Source organism: Desmodus rotundus, chromosome 12 (assembly GCF_022682495.2).
Source record: "Desmodus rotundus isolate HL8 chromosome 12, HLdesRot8A.1, whole genome shotgun sequence".
Lineage (NCBI taxonomy): Eukaryota > Metazoa > Chordata > Mammalia > Chiroptera > Phyllostomidae > Desmodus > Desmodus rotundus.
The window spans coordinates 99,058,581-99,083,988 of NC_071398.1; the positions used below are offsets into that span (position 1 = coordinate 99,058,581).

The window sequence follows — 25,408 nt, forward strand, 5'->3', positions numbered from 1 at the left end:
ATGGAACGGACGGACTTCGTAAAAGACAGTGACAAAGCGCTTAAGAGGGAAAGCCCAGGACAGAGCCCCGAAGCACGACACAGGAGCATCTTTTAAAAGGCTGACATTTGTGCTTAAGTACGGTTGCTCAGCCACTGCAAACTCATAAGGAGTATTACCAATACTCATTTCTCATTTCTTAACTGTACTCGCAAGCTTATCAAGACTCGTTTTCTCAAATGCTTTACAGAAATCTAGATATTCTGCCAATAATTTCTTTGCCTACGAATGCCCGAATGTGTATGTAAACACCTTCACAAATCCATACATCTGAACGCACACGCGTGTGCGCATACACATACTTCACACAAAGACACAGGCACACGTGGCATGCGCATAGCCATCACGGTGCTGCACCTCATAGGTAGTCCCATAGTGGCACGTAAATTGGCTCTGTCTGTTGGTCTCTGCGTCCTGCTCGACGTGGGTGTAGAAGATCACGCCGTCCCCCGAGCAGGACACGAGCTGCTTGTCATTCGTGCATGGCAAGAACTTCGCACTGAAGATATTGGCTCGGTGCCCCGAACGAATTGTCGTCAAAACCTGAAACATACAGAAAAGATAAAGTAGCTCTCGGAAATTTACTATTTCCTAGAAAGAAACATTCACATTTAACATAATCATGGCCAGGAGCACATTCTCATTAACATTCTCATCTCAATGAGAATTATCATTTGATTCTACACAATTATAATTAGGGAAAAAAGAAATCAGAATCAGTCACATTTTCTTTTTTCCCCTCTGAGAAGTGAAGATAACTCCTCATTACCAAGGCAGTTATTTGTTACTTTTAGGATTATTTCAGAAGCACCTAATCAAGCATGTTTCAGTGGTCTTCAGTCGGAGGACTGGTCCAAATAAACTAGCCCATAATTTTTGGAAAATGAAACTTCTCCTTTTTATATCTTTGAGATTTATGGTATGTGATTAAGACAGACCCGTAATAAGAAACACCTCTAATCTCTTAAATCTATATCGAGTGCTCTGAAACTCTCACTTGCAATAAATCAATCTTCTCATGAACTCACAGGATCTAAAATAGAGTGAAACTATAAGAACAGATTTGACTCAGGGTCAAAAAACTATTTTCCTGTATGATGAATCATAGTGTTTTACAATTAAAAAATATTCCTATATGATACCAAATTTGGAACTATCAAAACAACTATGTGAAAAAGATAGTCATTATACTTAAAATCTCAAAAAGTATTATCTGATTAGTCATTTCTCAAACTGGAAATGAGGATGGGTAATGATTAATCATTTTTTGGATACACAAAATCTATTGGGAAGCATGTATAAAGCTAATGTCACTTTTTAAAAAATAAGCAATTAAAGGAGAAACATGGTCTTTTAAAAATGACGCCACTGGGCGTTTTCACAAAAGAACTGACAGGGAGGATTTGAAGAGATCTCTGCACAGCTGTGCTCATGGCAACATCACTCACGGGGACAGGAAGCAGAAGCGACCCCGAGGTCCACTGCCAGATGAAAGGGTACACAAAACGGGGCACGCAGTGGAGCATCTTTCAGCTTTCGAAAGGATGGAGATCCTGACACACGCTGCAACGTGGATGAGCCTTGAGAACACGCCGAGGGACACGAGCCAGTCACAACTGCACAACTGCTGCACACACGCACACCTGCAGGAAGTTCCTCGACATCGACCCGTGGCCAACAGCACCAGCTGTCGTCCCTAGGACTGGATGCCGCACTTAAGAGTGGCCCAGTGCTCAGAGACAGAGGTGGAGTGGTGGCTGTCAGGGGCTGCAGGGAGTGGGGAGGGGCTGCTGCTCTCTGGGCAGGGTTTCAGTTCTGCAGGATGAGAAGAGCTCCGTGGCCGGACGCGGTGACGGTGTGACAGTGAGGTGAATGTACACGTAATGTCACTGAGCTGAACTTCTAAACATGGCCAAGATGGTCAATTTCATGTTATGTATATTTTATCACCACATTTTAAAAAAACGATAGAGCTCTGCATCTTCTAAAACCATTCCGTTGGCACCTGGACGAATGCTTTGTATGTTATGAGCGCTAAAATTCTGACAGTGAAATCTAAAAGCATTTCCACACATACAGTATTTCAGGAAATTTCTCCACTGTCAGAAGGAGGTTGCCCTAGTAATTATAGACCTGACAGAAGCAGAATTTGAAAACATCGAGTTTCCCTCTGCCAAGTCAGGACAATTAAGTAAAGCTGTCTGTGAAATAAAATTATGCCCTATCTTTTAATCAAGGGCGGCCTCAACGTGACCTCCTTTTAGGCTAAAGGACCACAAACACTTCCTTAAAAACCTTAACCGTTTGTAGAACTATGAGAAACAAGCGAACTGTCCATTCCGTCAGATTGCGAGTGGTAAACCAACCAGACTGCCCACCGACCCTGTTCTCGCTGAAACAGAAACAGCAGCGCACTTCCACTCGTGAAGCCCGAGGAAGGGCCAGGAAAACCAGACCACATCCTAATGAAAACTCGGCTGGTACGATCTGGCTCGTTGAACTGAATGCCGCGACGCGTCACTGGGACCTGGCCCCTGACAAAACCCAGTTTTTTAAACTGCTTGGTTGAAGATTAGATTCTGTGAGCATAAAAGAAAAAAAAATCACATCATCCTCCCCCCGCCCCACCGAAGAACGCTCTTTTCAGATGATGCCATTTCTGGCAATTTCACCCACTTGGGTAACGTGACACATGCCTGAATGTTCCAGAGTCAAAAGGCCGAGAGAAACAGAACATTTTCCTACAGAAGGCAGGGAACCTGACTGGGACAACTTCCAAATTACATAACGGACTTTAGCAAGGTAAGAATATTCTGCAAATGCCCATTCTATGGTTATTTGCGATTTCTTGATTTCCAGTTTCTCGATTTCTTTTTCTCATTAAGTTGTAGATTTGCAAGCCACTGACCTTTCTGCTGTAAGGGTCACTAATTACTAACTTGGTGTCATCTGAGCCGGACAAAATATATTCTCCAGTTTCATTCCAGCAGATTGTGTTAACCTAAAAAAGGAAAGCAAAAAAGAAATTTCAGCAAACAGTATAAAAACAAGTATGCCATCTTTTACTTAACTGATGGTTCAGTTTTCATACCACTAATGAGGTTATGTCTACAGTAAATAGTATTTACAGTTTACTTATTGGGAGTACATACTGACCACCACTTAGCCAACACAATTGTTGAAAATTCACAAGGAAATGCCTGTCTCCCTTAAATTTTATTATTTAAACTTATTTTAATTAATTTATTTTCTGTGCAGACACACAGAACCAGGCCCCTGGACAGGGTCAGAAAAACTCAGTGCACGGCCCCCGGGGTCAAGGCTGCACGGCCCCCACGGTCACAGGCGCCCATCAAGGCAAGGGCTCGAGGGTTCAGAAGCAGACCTGTGCATTTACGGTCAGGACGTTTAGTCGAGGGGCCTAAAACCAGTCCATGGAGAAAGAACGGTCTTTTCAACGAATGGCGCTGGGACAACTGGATATACACAAGCAACAGGACGAATTTAGACCCTTGTTTCACACCACATATAAAAATTAACTGAAAACAATCAAGTATCTAGAGCCCAAACCATGAAACTCTTAGATGAAAACATAGCTGTAAATCTTCATGAAAACTAAAACCACAATGAATTACTACTTCACACCTACTAGGATGGCTACAATAATTAAAAAACAAAACCAAACCAAAACCAAGAGTTGGGAGCATGACACGTCAAGAAACTGGAGCCCTCCTACACTGCTGGAAGGGACACCAAACATCGCAGCTCTCTGGAATATTCGTCTAGCAGCGCCTCAAAAACTGACACAGCTGCGCTGTGACCCAGTAACTCCACAGCAAGGTCCACACCCAAGAGAAGAAAAAAACACGTCACACAGAAACTTGTACACAAGCGTCCCCAGCTGCATGATCCCTAACAGCCCAAAGGGAAACCAACCCAAATATCATACACAAAATGTGGCTGCCCGTTTGCTCATTAAAAAATATCCACACACCAAAATATTCTTCAGCCACATGAAGTAGTGACATGTTGTGACGTGGACAAGCCTGGAAAACATTAATAACGTGAAAGACGCCAGTCCGGAAGGCCACAAGTTCCCCACGTATCTGCGGCGCCCAGAGGAGGCCTATCTGCAGAGACAGAGGTAGAGCAGTACGGCTAGCAGCTGGGGGGAGAGGGCGCAGTGGCTGATAACCGTGTGCACAGTGTCAGCTAGCAGCAGGGGTGGGGGTGGGGGGGCGCGAAGTGGCTGATAAACCGTACGCACATGCTTGTGTGGATGCCGGAGATATACAGGAATCAGGCAGTGGAGACGGCCGTACCCCATTATGACTACATTTTAAAGACACCAAACTACAGGGAGATAAACGGTGGCAGAGGACCCTTCACTTGGGGTGGTGAACACACAGTACAGTGCACAGTTGATGTGTTATAGAACTGTACCCCTGAAACCTATATAATTTTATTAACTAATGTCATCCCCAATGAGTTCAATAAAAATATATAAAAAATAAAAAAACACTGAATTGCAAGTTAAATGGGTTAATTTTACGGCATGTGAGCTATATCTAAATTTTTAAAAAATGAATTAGACTTCCACTTTCAGTCAAGATGGAGTAACACGGACCAACTGTACTTTTAAAAACAACAACATACTTTCCTAAATTCAAAATTACTCTAATGTCTTAATGCAAAAGCGGGTTCTCCCGTTCACTGCAGTCAGGCACAAGCGGTTCAGGAGGGCCGGGGGCACTTCTTCAAAAATTGGAACACTGGGTTTTAAAGTCCTTCAGGGTAGAAAATTAACTCTTACTCACACAGCCATCATGCACATTCAAGGTTGCTTCAAGTTTTAATCTTTGGATAAATTCTCTTCTTCCTGTTCAAAAAGAGGGAGAGAACTGAGTCAGTCCTGCCTGTTACTGCTGAGGAAGTGGAACCCTGAGGTCGAGAGCCTTTGACCTGGCATCGGTAGGTTCAAGCTCTAACTGCAGCTCCTCTACTTACACGCCGAGCGACACCGCACAGGTTAAGCCCACCCTGCGCCCTGGCCTGCCCATCCACCTCCCGTGGCTTTTGCAGGCAGGGCGCGATTCCAGGACAAAAAGGGCTGGGCGCAGTGTCTGGACCTCAGCAAAGGGCTCCTTCCTTCGCCCATTCACCCAGCAAACACACTGAGCGCTCACTCCCTTCCCGGCCGCACTCTAGGAACTGGGGGTACAGTGTGAGGCAGACAGAAGCAGCTCCCTGTGTCCGGTGGGGGGTGGAGGACAAGGAACCGTGTGGCACCTGGTGAAGGCGCTAGGAGGAAAAAGCCAGCAGCGAAAGGGGTGAGAGGGGCCCGGGGTGGGGGCCAGGGTCCTCAGCTTTACACAGGGCGGCGAACAGCGTTTGTCAGATGCCACCTACACTTGCACACACCCCGATTTCAGAACTGTGAAAATATGTCCAAGTTCATTTTACCATGAAATGTGGCAGCAAAAGCAGTACATGAAACCGGCCTAGATGCCCGTCAATATCAGGACAGTTACAATACTACAAAAATAGAACACGTTCTTTCTTTGAAAAAGAGGAATGTTTCCCTTTAAGAAATGAATTGTCTTTACCAAAGAAGGACCAAAAAGCTTCATGTTTATTCAGAAGCGGTAATGAAAGGAAGCGGAGTACATGACAAAGGGCGACAATTAGCTAAGTAATCAGGCTGATGAGGGCTCCAACCCAATCACTGCCGCGTGCTCTCTGCCTCCTGTGCGGGGACACACTTCTCCGTTATGATTTCTTGACATTCCACGTGAGGATCAATACCTTTTTAAGCCAAACTGGGTTTTTTTCCCACCTTGCCTAAAAATGTCAAGATGGCTGGGTAGAGGATGAGCATAGGGGTTAAAAAGTAATTTTATTTTATTTTGGGGGGGGGATGCTCTATGGTTCCCAAACTTACTGGAATAAAACAATTTATAGAAATTCAGTAAAGTATTTCTATAAATTATGTTGTACTTTACCTTTCAAATCTGATGTTCGGTTATAAAAAGATGCTAATAGTAAATGGATACATTTTTAAAAATCTTTTCCCTCTGAACAACTTCAGGATTGGTAATTCTACTGAGTAATAACTTAAAAATTAAGAAAGCAGTCAAATTAACGTGGTAACAATTCATTAAAACACTTTTTTAAAAGTACTGGAAATTTTCCCAAGCTTTAAAAATCTGGTTTTAAAAACAGCTGTAGCCACTGGTGCGTATAGACAACAGTGGTGGCACATGAGAGAAAGGACACTAGTTAAATAGATGGCTCCTGAGTGATGTTTTTGAACGTGGCTTTGGAGATCGAAACTGTTGTTCGTCACACATCCCCTAAAACGGGCTTCTGAGCTTCCGAGTGTCAGAGCCCTCTCCCCTTTTAGTAGCAGTAAGTGCGCTGCCAAGAACGGGAGCTGACAGCCCCAGAAAATAAGAGCTGCAAGTTAAAACACCTGAACCCTCCCCAAATCAAAGTAAAAATAAACCCATGTCTCTTACAGAAGACTGCAGAGCCCGGCCCACTGGCAAGCTGACTAGTGACCTGCCATTTCCTGGGCGCTGGCAGAAGACACAGGACTCCCAAGTCGGGAGCAAAGCACTTTACCACCCACGGCACTGCAAGCGGTGTGGGCTTCAGGTTCACAGGGGTTCCCCATCCCCCAATTCCCACCAGACGACGCAGAGCGACCTGGGAGCGATACCGTGCGAGCAGTGGGTCTGAAACACAGCTGAGACCCAAATCTTATACCCAGCAAACCTGCCTGACATAATGGACACATTATCTTCATTACAATGGACAATAAATGAACATGCTCTCTGCCCCAGAGGGAGATACCGTATCTCCCAAGGCTGTTCACCACAGAAACATTCTTGGAAAGACAGCGGAACAAAGCAGCCAGTGCCTGTGCTCGGGAGACACCAGAAATGTAGCAGAGCCACGGAGAGCCCTTCCAACAATCACACTCTTGTTACGTTATGGATGAATTCGCCTCTCACCGCGGCTTGCTCCTCAAGTCTTTCTGCCTCCTGTAATTCCAGCTCTGCCTCCACACTCTATTCAGTAGTAAGAGACTGTAAGATCCATAAAAAGAGGAACACCCTCTGTTCACCCAGGCACCCCAAGTGCCTAGCACAAGCAGGCACTCGGTCTGTATTTGCTGAATCGGTGTAGAATGAGTGGGACCCGAGTCTTCACTCTGTTCTGTGTTCCACTCAGTCATGGGCACACCTGGCTCCCTTATTAGACCAGGAGACACTCGGGACAAGAAAGGTCAGACCCGGGTTTAAACATCTAACTTGGGCAACACTACACACACGCCGGGCAAGACTCGACCTCTGGAACCTCCGTTTCCACACTGGTGGAATTTCACATCTGATGGGAATGACACCGTCAACTCTGCAGGTTTGCTGCTGAGAGTAAGTAATTAGCAAATGCAGAAGTCATGGATGTGCCTGGCACACTGTCGTCTCCCCATGGGCCTGCGGGACTGTTCCAAGTTAACACTGTCAGAAAAGAGAGAGAAAACGATTTGTTGAAGGAGTGGACGTCGCTTCAGCTGGTGAAGAGAGAGCAAGGCGAGTGACAGTGAGGAGCAGGAGGCGCCGCCGCCACAGAAAGGCTCCCTTTTCTTGATGCTGTTGTCCCTCTGAGCCCCTTCTTAAGGCCAAGTGTCCCATCGCCTACATTCGCCGCCGGCCCTCGCTCACGGTCAGGTCTTCCTTCCCTGCACGGTCCTTTTGGTCCCCTCCTCTCACTGGTTTGGTTGTCAGAAATCACGGGTTATCAGTGAACCCATTGGTCCCCTCCTCTCATTGGTTTGGTTCTCAGAAATCACGGGTTATCAGTGAATCCAGTGGCCTCTTTCCAGACTCGTTTCTCGTGACCTCAGAGTCTGGTGTGTCACTGCTGACGGCTGTCTGCCTGAACTCATCTTCTTCAACACCCCCACTCCGCAACCCCCAGCCCCAGCATCTTACCATATAACTAGAACTGAAAACCAAAGGGCGACAAAACTCCAGGGAGACAGAACACAGATAAACAGGGGAAACAGGACAAAATATGTTTAAGATTTACACACTGAAAAATACAAAAGTATAACCCACTGCTGAGGGAAATGGAAGGACACCTCAAAAGGAGAAAGGAAAGCCACCTCCGTGGCCTGGAAGCGTTATTACTGCAGGACCCCAGGTCCCCCGAAGTAACGTGTAGGTTCAATGCAAGGCCAGCCTAGACCCCGGGCGTCTTTCGTACAGAAGTTGGCAAGTTGATTCTAAACTTTATATGAAAACGCAAAAGACCCAGAATAGCCAAAATGTTGTTTTTTTAAAAGAACAAAGTTCAAAATCTCACCCTAGCTGATTTCAGTACTCACGACGCAGACAAGGCCTACTGTCAGGAAGACAGATGCCGCAACCAATGGTACGTGGCAGAGAATCTGAGCTCCACGTCCATGGTCAATTCTTTCCCACAAAGGGAAAAGGACAGTCCTTTCACAAACGGTGCTGGGCCAATGCACAGTCACAGGCCAAGGAATGAAACATGACCCCTTACCTCATAGCAAAATTAACTCAAAATTGTTCACAGACCTAAATGTAAGAGTTGAAAACACAAAGCGACTAGAAAAAAATGCATAGTGGAAATCACTGTGACCTTGGAATAGGTAAAGATTCTTAAATAGGACACAAAAAGTATGCACCACAAAAGACCCTGTTAAGAAAAATAAAGGACAAGACAAACTGGGAGAAAATACTTGCAAGATGCCTATCTGGTTAAGGACTTGTACCAAGAGTATGTAAAGAATTCTTACATTAAGAAGGTAAATTTGAACATTTAAACAAAGTGTAGGGATGGCAAATAAGCAATGAAAAGATAGTCAACCTCACCAATCAGGAGGATTAAATCAAATGCAAAGTAAAACAATAATGTCCATACCGAGGAGAAAGGCTAAAATTAGGAGGGCTCAGGACGCCAAGCGCTGGCGAGAACGTCAAACTGGACGCTCCCACGCTGCTGGCAGTTTCTGGTGAAGTCACACACACTCATGCAACGCAGCAACCCCACTGCGGGTACTTCCCCAAGAAAGGAGGGTGTAAAAGGGTCCCACTCCAGCTATAGTTTCCAAGGTGTAAATGAAAAGTCTCACTGGTTCTATCTTCCCAATTAGCCATCAGCAGTGTTCTGAAAACTTTTTTTAATCTGCTGTAAGTACTTGGGAACCCAAGCAACGCTAACCTTGAAGTCAGTAACATTCAATTACGATTAAAAAAATATATACACTGCCTAGTTGACTTTGCAAACCTCAAGCTGAGACTCACTAGTGGACATTCTACTGGATCAATGCCAACATGTTCAACATGATCATAAACAGAAATTAGCACACACCCCAACTAGTAAGACTAAATCGCGTTTGCAGAACCTTTTATTTTAGCTGTATGTGGGGGTCACGAGTTGCCATGTACATTTATTTTTACTGTGGATTGTGGTCACGGCATTTGCAAACCACCCACCTAAAGTGTGATACCAGTCCTGCGCCACCGGAAGCTCTTATCTCTCCCAAGCGCGTCCATCCCATGCCAGGGAGGGATGAGATGCTCCGCAGGGCGATGCTACCTTGTTGGCTGCACTGTGACTGACAATATGGCCTTCGGTGGTCTTATTTTCAAGAATCAGCATATTCTATTTTATATGGTTTTCACGTTTGACATTTTCACTACTAAAATCAGACATTTTTCAATTTTCACTGAGATTTGAAAACTCAAGAAACAAAACACGAATTTCCACTAACTCTTCACCAGTAGCTAACATGGAGGCAAAAGTCAGAATTTCCTGACCCCATAATGTATTACAACTTGGCAATACATTATAAATTTGGTAAATCCGAATGTAGCTGTGATCCAGGATATGCCAAAAAGAGTAATCTAAATGCAAAATCAATTTCAATGCATACTGACCTTACTAATATTCAGACAGCTCTTTCTAATCTCCTCACAGAAGAGGTTTCGGTCTCCACTACAAAGTTGTCCCCGCCGGCCTGCCACAGTGTGAATGTCTGTGCACCCCCCAAATCCCTCTGGTGGAATCCTGAGCCCTGCGGAGATGGCATTAGGAGGTGGGCTCCTGGGGAGGTGAGTGCATTGGATTCCGGCTTTTCTAAGAGCCCCAACGGCCAGGAGCTCGAGGCGAGGAGGGAGCTGCGCACCAGCGAGCAGGCCTCACGGGACTTAGGCTCTGACCGTGTGGCCAGCAAATCTCAGACTTCCAGCCTCCACGTCCATTCGAGATAAATCTCTCTCGTTTGTAAGCCCAGTTTATGGCACTTTGTTCCGGCAGCCCACACTGACCAAGACGCTGCCTCATCATACCTTGAACATTGTATATGAGGCATTTGATGCATTATGGCGAACAGTTCCCTCAGACAGTTCCTTAAAATTTACTTTTGTCAATTACCATTTTTTATTTTAGAGGAGTTAGGAAGTGTTCGTTCGAGCTGTAGACAAGTCTGTCTAAAATGAGAGAAAGAGGGAAAGGGGTGATACACAGAAATGATAGTTTCCTTCATAAGCAATGTTCACCTTTATAAAACCGTACACCCTAAACTGTGTGTGGCTAGTAAGTTACAGTGACAATCACTGATTCCAAAAGCGCGACCCCACAGCTGTATACAGTATGTTGGGAAACTCTGAAACACCTAAACACTAATCAAGACTTCAACAACTAGGATTAAAAAAAATAAATCCCACCCTGAAATTTACGTCAGGTTCATAAAAATGACCATCCCTGGCCTGCTGTTCGAATCCACAACGGTTCAGGTGAATTTGGGGACTGTGAGTAAACACATACTTTTTCTCCTAAATAACATGACAAATTATCTTCATTCCCACAATGTAAATGTATGCTTGTGAACTGTAACTTTATGGAAGGAAAAGAGATAATCAACCAAATGTAAATAAAATCAACGACAAAGCTTGATTACTGCTGGTGAAAACGTACCTTCTACCGTGCGATAATCCAAAATGTAAATGTCACAAGAAAACCTGTCAGCTCGTTCCATCCCAGTTTCACTGTTGTTTAGCAATAATTCAGTATTAGAAATACAAATAATGGAAATAAATTAGGAATATAATTAACCTACAATACTATAGATAATCAGAATGTTTAAATGTTGACATCTCAAAAAAGGGATCTACTTACTTTCTAAAACAACTGGACGCAAACTTTTTAACAGGAAGGCTCTATAAGAATACTTCAGAATATCATTTTTTAAAACTCTCCTTACTCCAAATACTGCTAACGTGGATCGTGCAGTTTCCGGAACACTAGCCCAGTCAGGGCTGTTGTGCTGAAGAGCTGGATAAACCGATGGCGTGAGGTAGACAAAGGCCAAAAACTACAAGCTATTTTCAAATACTTAGAAAACCACTTTTAAAGGAAGCTGTTCTGAGAATGTGCTAATTATAAAGTATGTATTATTAGCACACTTCAAACATTATTCAAGAGAAGGAACTCCCTGTGGACATATGCACATACTTGAAAATCTATCATTTAGGCTTTCTACTAAAGACAGAGAGGAGACTCCTACCCTACTCTTCCACTTTCCTTCGCCCAAAACAAACTCCACTCCATTAGGGAGTTGGAGTAGGAAGGGAAAGAAACACAGGGTTGTGATTTTCGTAAGACACAGCTGAACTAACGGAACCAGAAGAAAACGTTAATATAGAAACCTGCATGTGTTTCTACAGAATGAGCAGCTCTATTTTTCCTGCCTTGGAAAGATCTCCCAGATGCGGGGCCGAAAAGCAAGTTGCACAATGTTTGCAGCAAGACACCATATATGCAGGTCACACACACACACACACACACACACACACACACACTGTGCACCTGCATGCTGGGAAGAATGCAAAGAAACGGTCTGGACAAATATTCAGGAAACAGGTAATGTGTTACCTCCAGGATGTGTGTGAGAAACTGGAATGGGAGGGGTCACCGGGATTTTTGCTTCATTTTTATTAGGTTCTTACAGAGACTGTAAGGCACTAAAAACATAAGAATAAGAAGAAAAATGCTTCCAACTTCTCTTAACTATTTTATAAACCAGAACTGCTAGAGATGTAAAGAGATTTCATCTTCTTTTACTGACTTGAAGCCAAAACCAAATGACATCCACAAACACCCAGCAAAAAGGGACAAAATTGCAAAGAACAGACCCATACTCAATCGTGGACTCTTTAGTTAGCTCAGGCATGACCCAGAATCCTAAAAAAAACAAAACAAAAAACCCACTCTATCTAAAACGAATTAAAAAAGTGGAATACGGTTCCCTCAAGCATTGAAGGCTGTTTTTAGAAAGGTGAACTAAGGAACAGAAAATGCCAAGTGTGTGTGTTGCAGGGCTGGGAATGGGAACGCGAAACCCTACACCTCCTTAAGGCGGTCAGACCCAACCGAACAGCGGGTCGCCCCGGAGCGCTCGCGGGGGTGGGGACAGCTCCAGCCGTCACTTCCAGGCTTCGGCTCCGAGCCGCGGGACACTACGCGGAGTCGGTTCGGAGCGTGAAGTCCCCGAGGGTGGTCGCCGCGTTGCAGCCGACCCCTAACCCCTCCGGGGATCCAAGGGGAGTGGGTGTCAGCAAAAACTCAGGTTCCCGGCTGAGCCGGGAGAGCGCTGGAGTAGAACAAGAGCTCCAACTTGTGCTCCAAACGCTCCGGGAGGCCCGGCAAGTCCTCTCCCGACTCCCACTCCAGAAGCGACCCTAACCCCTTTCCTGGCCGGTACCGTCCGCCCCCGGTCCGACCCCGCGAGGAAACCCCAGCCAGGGCGGCGGCTGGCAGCGCGCAAAGGGGCACGGCCGCGCAGGGCAGGGCGCGGGGTCCGTCCAGAGGGATCCACCCAGCGCCCCAGAGTCTCTAGGTCGCCCGGGCCGAGGCGCTGTCCCACCGCCAACAGCCCCGGACCGCGGCCCCCTCCCCCACCTCTGGGCGGCGACCTCAGCGCCTCCGCCCCGGGGCCCCCGCTCACCCAGGTAGCGGCTCCGCAGCCGGGACGGGTCCTCCAGCCCAAGGGACCTTTTCCTTACGTCCCACAACAGGTGTGGGCAGGAGCCACCCCGAGACATGGCTCCACCGGGCCGGGTGGGACGGGAGCCCACCGCGTGGGGGAGGGGGCAGGGGAGGGGACACGCGATCAGCCCCCGAGCCGCACCGGCACCATCAGCGCGCCGGGCCTCGCGGACAGGCGCAGCGACTTAGATGGCGGCGACGCCTTCGCCTCCGAAGCCCGGCCGCACCCGGGCCAGAGCTCGCCTCATACTCTCCTCACACTACCCAGAACATCCAGAGATCAGCAACAGTCTCCTCCCTCGGCCCCTCCAACGGGAGGAGGAGGCGGCGGAGGCGGAGGCGACCGCGACTCCGCCCTTCCGACCCCGTTCTCAACACCCTCCCTTCCAAGCCTTTCTCGCGAGATGACGACCATCCGGGGGACTGAAGCCGCCCGTCGTCACAGATGCCCTCATCCTAGAAAAGCGGATTCAGGTCACTGTAGCCAGATCCTTCATTCTCTATGGATAAACGAGGAAGACAGAGCGAAGAGGCTGAGGTCTGAAGTCTCTCTCTCACGAGTCTCATTCCAAAAGAAACATGAGAATTGTGGGCTGCCATCTGTAGTCAGGGCACGGGAAGCCTGACGAGCCCATTTTAACTACGGGCCTCCTTAATCAAAATAAAGGGGATCATAGCAGGTGCAACTTCACTTTCCCTTCTCCAACATGGCCTCGAGGGCAGGGAGGAGAAATGGGAGGTCCGTGCTGAGCCCCGCCCCCCCGCCGGGCAGGCCAATCACCGTGGGCAGCTCCTCTTGCGCAGGCGTGCTGCCGCAGGGCTCCGCCAGGACTCGCTGAGGCAATTTTTCTGGCACCTGTTGCCATGACTCCTCCTTTCTGTTGGCTGTTGGAGGGCTGGAGGCCGGCCGGGGGCGGGCCGTCGCAGAGCCTCCGCCCCCTCGGCGATCTCCAGGCCAGGGCCCCAGGGTAATCCGCAGGGGGGCCGGCTGAGCGGTGGCGGGAAGAGCACCGGAGGGGAGAGGAGGACCCGAGGCCCTGAGACAGGGGGACGTGAAGTGCTGCTCTTCGTGGTCAGCCCGACGAGGACGCGACCACCCTCCCGCCCGCCGGGCCGCGACTCCCTGTCCGCAGAGATGTCAGCCGCCGGAGTCCGGGGCCTGAGGGCCACCTACCACCGGCTCCTCGATAAAGTGGAGCTCATGCTGCCCGAGAAACTGAGGCCGCTGTACAACCACCCGGCAGGTAAAGGACCCGGAATGGCTAACCGCGCCTCCTCCCCGAGACCTGCCCTCCGTCTTCCTCTAAAGGAGACCTTCGGAGGCCCGCTGACAACTCCGTCGCTAGAGGCGTCACCTACACCCCAGCCCAACCCCCTCCCGGCTTTTCACTTTGCCTCCGTCCACCATTCTGTCGTCAACCTTCGCGACCTTTGTCTCACCCCGTCCTTTAGGGCCCCTGGGCTTGGTCCCGCTCCATTTCTGCGACCCCCGGGCAGTGCGGGCCTCCGGGACACCCTGGTCCTCCCCGCCTTCTCTCGCGCGTGGGAGGCTTTGGAGGAAAGGTCACGCCGCCTCCAGGTCCAGCAGGCACCGGCCGGCCCCGGGGTCACTGGCCTCCCCTGCCCCGTGGTCTGGCTCGTTTCAGCGTGCCCTGTCTGTGAAATTCCTTAGCGAGCTCCCCCGGCACCGTTTCGCGTGGGCGCACCTGGATGCCTGTCCCTTACTGCAGGTGTGACCTTGGGCGAAATGCTAGATCCCTTAGGTTTTGTAAAGGTGGCCAAGGTGAGAAGTCCGTGTGCACCACGCACGTTCGGCTCTTCGTGCTGAGCACACGCTAGCTCCCTGTCTCGCCCGCTGGAGCAGGCGCGCTTGTGGTTGGAAACATGCGTGTATTTCAGGAGGAAAGCGGAAGGTGCCAGTTCCTCCCACCCTGCAGGATCTGGAGTTCTCTGTGAAACGCGCAGTGCTAACACTGAGTTGGCTGGGGGCTAACAGCAGATCTCTTTCAAGCCTCGGAGTGTGCGAGCGAGAACAGTCTGCTCCGCGGTGAAGTTTTGAGGTGCCACGCCGACGGGGGGCCCTTTGGGCTGAATCTCTGCGCCCGGTCTCCGGAGGGTTGGTCGTTTTCCCACGGAGAGCGGCTCCCCGGAGGCCGAGCTGGCTACCGCCAGATCGACTTCCAGTCTGACCATGGAATGGACCGGATTTGGGGATTATGCTTGATATAGTGTTATTTACCGCAGTGTTGTGCCCATTATACAATTGACCTGTAAGGAGCGGTTTAATTTTTTTTTTTTTTTGCTTTTTACTTTACTTTTTAAAATTAAAAAATCTTTATTGTATTTTCTCCACTACCATTTAGTCCCCTCATACCGCCCCCCCAGTCATCTCACCGCTGCCCGCGTCCATGAGTCCTTTTCCCTTTTTGCTCCATCCCTCCGCCCCCGCACCACCCCCACTAGCTGTCATCCTGCTCTCCATCTACGAGTCTGTCCCCATTTTCCTGGCTGGTTCAGTTTGCTCAGAGAGGTGTTCATTGCTGAAGAAGTTTATTTAGTTTGCCTTTTAGTTCTTTTGACACTCAGATTTGGGGAATGGTGCTGCGTTTTGCGGCGAAGATATCTGGAGGGAGGTTGGGCAATGCTTCCGTAATAAGCTGGGCTGCTGGGCTACTGACTCCGTAGTCAGTCCCACCCTCCAGCCTTGTGCTTGGGCTGCAGGGCGAGGGCCGGGCACAGGGGGAGTCATTTTAAACTACGTTGATAGCAGAGTAGCTTCATAGTGGTCTTCTCCCAGGCCTTGGCTGTAACCACCCATCATCATTGCTTAGGATACTTTACTCAACTCTCAGAGTGAGAGGAGGCCCTTTTCGTTGGGGGACTGTGCCTTTGATCTGGGCATTCTTGGAGTAGATGAGCTGTAATCCCTCCTCTTACCGTGGGCAGAGCCGAGGCTTGGAAGCCAGACAGGGAGATTCGAATCTCGACTGTGTGACCTTGGCCTCAAATGCCCTCAGCCTTAGTTTTCTAATCCATAGTATGGGGATGATAATGAGCACCATGCAAGGATGGCTCTGAAAATTAAATGAGTGTAGAGCAGGTAGCACTTAGGCTCTCAGCAAATACCCATTTTCCCCCATCTAAGCTTTGACCCAACATGCAGGGCAAGAACACCTATCACTGCAAAATCACTTGTGATTAGACAGTTGTAGGCGCCCAATGCAGAAATGGAGAAGCGTGAAAAATAAAGCCGTTGACTCATTAGCATTGAATAGAATCTGAGGAGACGCTGACTCTTGTTCCAAGAGTTATTCGGCTGACTCTTCAAACTTTTGCATACTATGTTGCATAATGGTATTTTATTGAATTATCATACAAGTATTAGGCTAGATTCACATGCCTGAGATTTTTATAAATCTACGCAAAGCTAGGATGTTAATAGTTGGAAAACATACATTATTGCTTCTAAATTTTTGAGATTTACTATTATATTCTTACTGTAAAATCAGAATAGTTTTGGCACAAATAAAAATAAGTAATTTTTGGCAGTCAATATTTGTGTCAACCTTTACAAAACCTAAGGATGTGTGAGTAGTTTGTCACATGACAGTGAGCAGGTCGTCTCGCTGAATGTACAGAGCTAAGAGGAATGCCGAGGGCTGCTGGAAGGTAAACAGCATAGAGAAGTGGCGTCAGGGGGCCAGGAGGAGGTGGGGGGAACATCCAGTTAGAAACCTGTCTTTCACAGCGGGACACAGTGAGCGCCTCAGCTCAATATTTGTGCTGGTGTGCATCTGCCTGTTTGCAAAAGTTACTCTGTCCCAAGGAGAAAGTCTTTCCTTAGGGAGGGCCTCCTGCATACAGTAAATGACATACTTTCTGCATAGAATTCATGTATTTCATTAACAGTAATTTCTCTGAGATAGGGAAACTAGGAGGTAAATTTATGTCCTTTTATCAACAGTTTCATCAAAGTTTATCAAGGCAACTAGATTTGTTAACTTGTTTGACAATGTATGTCTGTTATATACTCTTGCAGAATTTCTCAAATTCTTCCATGAAAGTTTGAACTTAAAAAAGTTTCACTTTAAAAATAAGAGAAACCCATAACAACACGAAAGAAATTATGTAGAATGTAAAGCTGGTTTTCCCAGGTCTAGAATGATTCGTGTGACATAGTGTTGTCATTATTTGAGCATATCTATAATATTTTCAAATGCTTTGCTTTATCAAAACTTAGCTTTTGAAATGTGAAGGAAGTTGGAATATTTTCTCGTTACCATGTCCACTATTGGCTGAGGGCTTCTTTCAGGAAGGCAGCCTCTACGCCTGGATTCTTGCATGTTTAAATTTTTTCATTACTATTAGGGTAGAAAATGATTAGGTAAGATAAATTGGAAGGGCGAACTAAAATGTTTTTATTGAAATTTTTGTTGACCCATTGTATGATCGCAGATATAGCTAGCCATTTTTCCCTTTTTTAAAAACAATACAAAAACTATTGATTTGCATTCATAGATATGTAATTCTGATTATTTTTGTCCCTTGTCAGGATCCTCTCCAATCTCAGAAAAATTAGAAATTTAGAATATCTTATACATATTTGCAACTGATATTTTTTTAATTCAGTACTTAAACTAATTTAGAGTTTGTTTTGTAGTTTAAAATTATTTACTAACTAAAATATTTATACTGCTCTTAGTCCAAGTTGTAGCAACCATAAAATCATGTTTGAAGTTTTTTTAGATTTGGTTGTGGGGAGAGGGACAGTTAATACAATATTTTAAGACTATCACCTAGCTTGGGGAAAACCTGCTGAAAAGCTTGACTGTTCATTAACTCTGGAGCATCAACCATTTAAGCTTGTGAAGAAACCTGAACCTGGAGGCATTGCTCAGGGAACAGTCAGTCTTTGGGTGGCAGAGGAAGAAGCACCAGTTTGAAGTAGGAAGAGCGGAATCTGCTGAAGAGTTCAAAGCCAGAGACTAAAACAGGGTGCTGAATTACCCCTGAGTGATGAATCCAAGAGTAATTCATGCAGGGGTAACAAATGAACCTATTCCTGTATTTTTCCTACCATAAGATGCACCTAGGTTTTAGAGGAGGAAAATAGGGAAAACAATTTTGAAGCAAAAAATGTGGTAAAATATTTAATAACATAAATAACCACCCCGCCCACTGTGAGCCAGGTAAGCTACATTCGGACTATAAGACGCACCCCCATTTTCCTCCCAGACTTGGGGGGTGCATCTTATAGTCCGAAATATACGGTAATCGATCCTGCCTATGGCCAGAGACTTTGTATACGACAAAGAAAAGTGAACCAGGCATGGTGATAGGAATCCCAGAAGCTCAAGCTAAATAAAATCACCAGCATTTGAAAGACTGACCTACAGGATCAGTAAGTACTTCATGGCATCGGTCCCCTGGGAAGACTCCAGGGGACCCCTGTCCCAGGGGATCGGTCTCCGGAGCCACACATGGCACACAACGGTCCAGGAGGACCGTCACCGTGAGTGCAAGTCTACCGCAGCCCTGGGGTCCCTAGAGATGAGTGAAGACTGAAGTCTAGCCTTGGCCATGAAACAGTCAGGGCGAGTCTGTAATGTCCCCAACCTGAAGGTTCCCTCAAGTGAACAAACGTTAAGTTCATGTTCAAGGCAAAGCATTGGGAATGGTTTCCAAAACCATCTCCATTTACTTTAGCTAATTTATAACAGGTTACAAAAATACAAATGATTGGCAAGGAGATCAAAGCAACTTGTATGAAAGGCTGGTATTGTGGTGACAGTCTGAATGTTAACTTACATACAAAGTATGCAGCAACAGTAAAAATGATAGAAATGCATTGAGAAATCTGAATAGTTGGTTTATTCCTGAGTTTTTCTTTTTTTTTTTTTCCTTTTAGGTCCCAGAACAGTTTTTTTCTGGGCCCCGATTATGAAATGGGTAAGTCTTGAGTTTCTATAGAAGATACTGAAAAAAAAAATTATCTAATGGGAACTTACTAATTTGAAGTAACTTTTATGAATGATATATATTTAAATGTTCATGGTATGCCTCTGAATGATCTCATGCAAATATTCTTAGATGTATTATTTTTTACTACATAAAGTACACTAGTTTTTTCAGAACGCCATAGATTAAGAAGCCTGGGAACATATTTGTTAAAAATACTGACAATTGTGAGCCCTAGGAACGTCAAATTTCATTCTAAAATTTTATGACTAAGTAAAACCTTGGTTAGAATGCCCCTCCCCAAATTAACTGTTACTATTGATTTAGTATGAGAACTGAAGATACACCCAAAGAAAGGCAAGGAAAGTTAGTCTCAAAAAGTAGTGGGATTCCCCAAGAGTGTATAGTAACTAGCATCTAGTGAGTGACAGAGTCCAGGGTTTCTGACTCCAAGACCAACGCTTTTTCCGCTCTGTGCCAGTGTTCCCACCCCTTCAGCTCTTACTCAGCTGGAAGGAGCTCCTGTGGCAGCTGATGTAGCAAAGCACTGACTGTGTGCTAAAAGGGCCTGCTCTGGCTGCCGGCAGGGCTGCCTAGCATGTCATCTGTGGGTGTGCATGTGGACGTCACCCAGGGACACCTCAGAAATGCCCGTCTTCAGGCCCCACCACAACCTCGCTGAACCTGAACCTCGGGGGGCAGCACCCAGTAATCTGTGTTTTACTGAGCCCACCAGGGGACTCTGATGCCTTTTAAGGCTTGAGAACTAGTCTGCAGGCTTTTTAAAAAAATAGAATGAAATCATAAAATTTATCATCTCAACCATTTTCATAGTGTTCAGTACCTTTACTTCATTGCACAACCGATCTCTGGAACCCTTTTATCTTGCAAAGCCTCTGTCCTCATTGAGCAATAACTCTTGCCCTTTCCCCCAGCCCCTGGCCCCCACCGCCCTGCTTTCTGTTTGCACGAATTTGACTCCCCGAGGGACCTCAGGGCAGTGGAATCCCACGTGTTGTCTTTCTGTGCCCGCCTATTCCCTGAGCACGTTGCCCTCAAGGTTTATCCGGGTTGTGGCAGGTGTCAGAAGGTTCTTGTGAAGGCCGAACAGTATTCCGCTGTATGTATGTGTCCCAGTTTGTTTATCCGTTCATCTGTGGTGGACGCTTGGGTCGCTTCCACCTTGTGGCTATTAATGATGCCGCCTGGACAGTGGTGGACAGACATCTGTCCTAGTTTCCGCCTTTCGTTCCAGGATTATACCTTGAAGTGGAACTGTTGGGCCATATGGTAATTCTATATTTAATATTTTGAAGAACTGCCATGTTATTGTACATTCCACAGCGGCTACACTACTTTATGGCCCCACCGGCAATGACCAAGGTTACAACATCTCTAAATTCCTGCCAACAATTACTTCTGTTGTTGTTTTATAATAGCCATCCTAATGGGTGTGAAGTGGTATCTCATTGCCGTTTTGATTTGCGTCCCTGATGTGATTAGCTGTGCTGAGCATCTTTTCATATGTTTATGGACCATTTCTACATCATCTTTGAAGAAATGCTTGTTAAAGCCCTTTGCTCATTGTTTTTTATCAGGTTGTGTGTTGAGCTGTAGGCTGTTTTAATTCTCTTAAATGTTAGAACAATCAGAAACTCAGTTGTAAATCTAAGTAATTGAGTGAGTGGCTGTCCCTTAATCTTATGCCTTAGGCAAGTGGCCTCTGCCATTTCACCCCCTCAGCTGTAAAATGACGAGAGTGAACGAGTGTGTGGGAGCTGTGTTTAGAGAGAATTAGAGAGCAGTTCTTTTTTATATTTACACACTGGGAAAAGGTCCCATCTGTTTTTAAAAAGTTTTAATAAAATCATCACCTTTGATGATTTTGCTCACACTCTGAGCATTCAAATACACTGTTATATGCCCCCCAAAAAACCCCAACTCATACTAATGGAAGGTATATTAATATTTCCTTCCTTTTCTCTCCCTATCACACTTAAATTGTATAGTAATTATATATCTATAAAGTGGAATTGATTATTGAAGTACTGTTTCTAGCACCATTATTTAAAAGAATAGGAATGATTTAATCTCTTTACCATAAATTTGGGGTCCTCTTTGACCTCAGATTTGCCACAGTCCAGGAGTTTATTGATTTTATCAATAGCTTTTGTGTGTATTTGAGCTGGTCCACTGGTGTTTTGAAACACTGACAGCATTAGATTTTCACAAGTGCCCTCCCGTCTCCTTTAAAATCATCTATTTTAAGTTCGTGTTGAAATCAGACATACTCTCCTGATGACCACATAGCAACAGGAACTTCGTGTCTTGTTCTCTTGTGGGGACACTTCTTTTGACAGATACTTACTCTACATACACGCGTTCTTTTCTCAGAGCACTCGGTGATCCCTGGTAGTCTGTACATGACGTAAAATTGCTGCTGCCGACCATGTACAAGGTCTTCCCAGAAGGTACCCAGCCATGTGCTATGAAAAATAGACACATTTATTGAAGAAGATACAAGATACTTAACATCGTACATAGGACAGTGACGCCTCAGTCCCCTTCAAAGTAGGCACCTTGGGACCTCACACTTGTCTTGCAATCACCATCAGCTGCCCTGTCGTATTTTCCTGTATCTCACTGAAGTTCTGAAGTCTCTTCCCTTTCAAAGGTGATTGTAGTTTTGGAAAAAGCCAGGAGTCTCAGGGTGCCAAATCTGGGCTGTAGGGGGGCTTAGTCACCTGGGTGATTTGGTGTTTCACTAAAAAACTGCACAAGACGTGATGCACGAGCAGGTGTGTTGTCGTGCTGAAGCTGCCAATCCCCAGTTGCCCGTAGCTGCAGCCTTCTGAATCATCCCAGTCTTCTGTGGAGGAATGTTCAAGCCTAACGCAAAATTTGATGCAGATTCGTTGCTCTGCTCACTGAGTCATCTTGAATGCGATGGCCGCACAGTACACATGCCCACTCAGCGGTGTCTGCCGTCCCCACTGGCGAGTACAGTGAAGTCGTCATCGTTCACACACGTGCATCCCAGTCCACTCTCCTTGGCTGGCAGGTCACACTGATGTCGCACAAACCATTCTCGTCGTATTAACAGTGGCTGGACTTTCTCCTGACCTTGTGTATGTTGTCTAGGGGCAAACACCCTTTGCTGATTTATAGTTTCCATGCAAGAGCATCTTTGAGAAACTCAGTAAAACCTGCAAGTAATTTCTTAAAAACATAATGACGTATTTAGGGTTTGACTTAAAATACTTAGAGGAAAGGGAGGAGAAGAGGTGAAGCCAATGTGGCAAATCTCAGTAACTGTTGACTCTGGGCAGCAGGAATGCAGGGTCTTCGTACTCGTCTCTCCTGTTCTGTGTAAGTTTGAACTTTTCATCGGTACAACTTGTTTTAGTACACACTCCAATCTCCTCAGTAGAGTAGCATAACTAATACTGTATTTTGCCATTTATAACACACAATTTTTTGCCCAAATTTTTGAGGGAAAAATAAGGATGCGCGTGATATCTGGGCACAATAATTCCATACCATGGGTGCAGTTGTGGTTATAATAGTCCCGTGTGTGATGCACACAGAACCGGGGAGCGCATTATATACGGGGGTGCATTGTACGCGGCAGAATATGGTATTCTAGGGAAGACGCGGACCACATCCTGTGAGTGGTGCTCCTGGTAGGCTGTGAATGGATGAGTCCATAAAAGACTGTTAAAAACACAGCAGCAAAGAAACGACCATCTGTACTTTGACATGAAAAAAAATTTATCTAAACAAGAAACTAAAATTCCAAGAGAGCTTTTCTAATGTTTTAAAAATAAGAAGAACATTGACAAAAAACACGAAAGGAGGAATCTATGCCAATTACATTAGTTTTCAGGCATTCTCCATACCAGTAGTTCCTGACATGTATGAAGAACATATAAATTCATAGGTGGAAGAAGTATCATTTGTAGAACAAATACACACACACACACACTCGTCTGATTTTTGAATGCGTCAGACTGCTTCCTGCAGTTAACAACATACAGGTTACTTCCGAAAGCATCCTGAATTCATCGCAGCTGTTTGTCATGCTGTGTGCTTCCTGCCTGCTGCCGTCTGGGGGAATCCCTGATGTGGCGCTGGGTTTTATTTGAAGGGCATTGCTGCTGCTGGACTCTTAGGATGTGTCTTTCTTCTCTGTGTGTTTCCAGGGGCTGGTGTGTGCCGGGCTGGCCGACATGGCCAGGCCTGCAGAGAAGCTCAGCACCGCCCAATCCGCTGTGCTGATGGCTACAGGTAAGCCAAACCAATGCCCGTCACAGCCCGCGGAGGAGAGTCAGTATTTCTAGGGTGTTTAACGTCGCTTTATTTAACAATGTAACGTTTGAAGGACGTGTGCGTAAGTATGTGCACACACACGGAAGCACTCACGGCGTATCTCCAGGAAGTTCCCCGATGGAGAAGGCAGAGGAGGGCTACAGCGAATAGGTGCCTGCGGGGTTTCTGTTTATTACACTTTTGTCATGAACATAATTTCGTAAGTGGGGAAAAGTTCCAGATTTCCCTTGGGTGTAAGCACTGAGTGTTTTGTGTAACACTGAAGTACAGTTTTTCTGTCCTTATCCTACGCTATGTTGTCATAGTCTTATTTATAAGTAGTTTCCTCCAATATTGAATGTTCAGATGAGATATTGCAATGGTACCTGTGCTTTAAAAAAAATATTTCTTCTCAACAGGGCTTATTTGGTCAAGATACTCACTTGTAATTATTCCAAAAAACTGGAGTCTGTTTGCCGTTAATTTCTTTGTTGGGGCAGCAGGAGCCTCTCAGCTCTTCCGTATTTGGAGGTAAGCCTACCAAGGTATAAAACGTAAAGAGAAGATAGTTAAGTTATAATCTACATTCCTTTCAGAAGGCATTCTATTCTGTAGAGTATAGTGCATTTTATTTCATTCATCTTCACCACCCCTAGGCTAACAAGTATCTCTATAATTTAATCTTTTCATAACCCTCTAGCACGTGAGGGATGGGTGAATAAACAACTCAGGCATCCTGCGGTATGCATCACAGCCCCCTTCAGGGCCTCCTTACGTCGGTACAAACTTTGATTTGTACAGTGACTTTATTCACAGAGCGTTTTTCTCATGTGCCATCCGTTTTAACCTTGTATTAATTTGTCGTAGTAGAGCTAAGAGAATGTTAAGTGCCATATTCAGAACTATTACTTCTTTTTATTAATTAATTAATTTATTTTTAGAGATAGGGGAAGGGAGGGAGAAAGAGAGGGAAAGAAACATCGATATGAGAGAGAAACATCAATCATTGACCTCTCGCATGTGCCCGACTGGGGACCGAACCTGCAACCCAGGCGTGTGCCCTGACTGGGGTTCGAACTGGGGACCTTTTGGTTTGTGGGATGACTCCCAGCCAATTGTGCCACACTGGTCAGGACCAGGACTATTTCTAATGTCAGAAATTCAGATACAGTTTGACAAAGGGATTTTTGGCACCTTTTAGTTACAATAGAGGATGGGGAGATTTCGTTAGAAATACAGATGCTGGACTGTGGAGCATTTAGGAAAACACTATCGAATATTTGAATCAGGGCCTTGTGAGAGACCTAGGAGGTATGTAGGCATCGTGGAGTAAGTTCCTTCTAGGGCACGTACTGATCTCCTCTCGGCTGTGAGCTGGGGGAAGAGTCTGCGAGGGTTTTCACGTGTTTTGTCGCGCTCTTCTGTGTTTCAAGAATGAAGATATTCGTTAAAACAATACTGTTGTACAGGAAACTGTACGTCAGTTAAATTGTTAAAACTTTTTTGGCAGCTGGAAACCAGATGCAGATAAAGTCTTGATCATTTTCTCTTCTGCCTATTTCTACCCATAAGACCTTGGGAAAATTGTATTGACAACTAGGTAGCCTCTGGACTAGCAACAAGGAAGAAATGGAATATGCTTTTCATTCCCTTCTTATGTATATTTATCTGTTGTGATTCATGATTATTTTTCCTTCTGTTTTCTCTATAGATATAACCAAGAACTAAAAGCTAAAGCAAACAACTAAAAGAGTCCTTGATCATCCCAACACCCCTGATGTGGACATAACCACTGGGACCTAGTTTGATTTATTATTTGGTTATTGGTAAGGTGATGTTAACTGTGCTAACGGTTGGAACACGTAAAATAACCTAACTTAACTGGGAGTTAGTACCTCATTTGGCAGAAAAATAAAGCAAATTTTTAATAACAGTGTCTCTCTACATACAACTTAAGGAACTTATCTATGGACATTAGTAACATTTTTCCTACTCTTGGCCTGTAATAAATCATACTTGCTCA

The 25,408-nt window shown here is 45.7% G+C and overlaps 2 protein-coding genes across 9 annotated transcripts in view; one reads left to right on the forward strand and one right to left on the reverse strand.

The window, feature by feature from the left end:
- DCAF6 (DDB1 and CUL4 associated factor 6) overlaps window positions 1-13,445 on the reverse strand; it is a 71,452-nt gene extending 58,007 nt beyond the window's left edge. For 3 of the 8 annotated variants that reach the window (XM_071219816.1, XM_045189914.3, XM_053914409.2), the window contains exons 1-4: window positions 13,079-13,443; window positions 4,857-4,918; window positions 2,948-3,040; window positions 397-582 (exon numbers count right to left, since the gene is read on the reverse strand). In XM_071219816.1, the coding sequence (XP_071075917.1) occupies window positions 397-582; window positions 2,948-3,040; window positions 4,857-4,918; window positions 13,079-13,175 (438 nt within the window). In that variant the 5' untranslated portion in view covers window positions 13,176-13,443. Of the gene's footprint in view, window positions 1-396; window positions 583-2,947; window positions 3,041-4,856; window positions 4,919-13,078 lie in introns of all 8 variants that reach the window. The other 5 variants (XM_045189909.3, XM_053914410.2, XM_053914408.2 and 2 more) reach the window with 4 other exon arrangements.
- Window positions 13,446-14,041: 596 nt separating this feature from the next.
- On the forward strand, window positions 14,042-25,408 carry MPC2 (mitochondrial pyruvate carrier 2). The gene is made up of 5 exons (XM_024553784.4): window positions 14,042-14,363; window positions 19,028-19,068; window positions 23,280-23,364; window positions 23,805-23,916; window positions 25,097-25,408. The coding sequence occupies exons 1-5, from the start codon at window positions 14,255-14,257 to the stop codon at window positions 25,131-25,133; spliced, it is 384 nt and encodes a 127-aa protein (XP_024409552.1). The 5' UTR covers window positions 14,042-14,254; the 3' UTR covers window positions 25,134-25,408.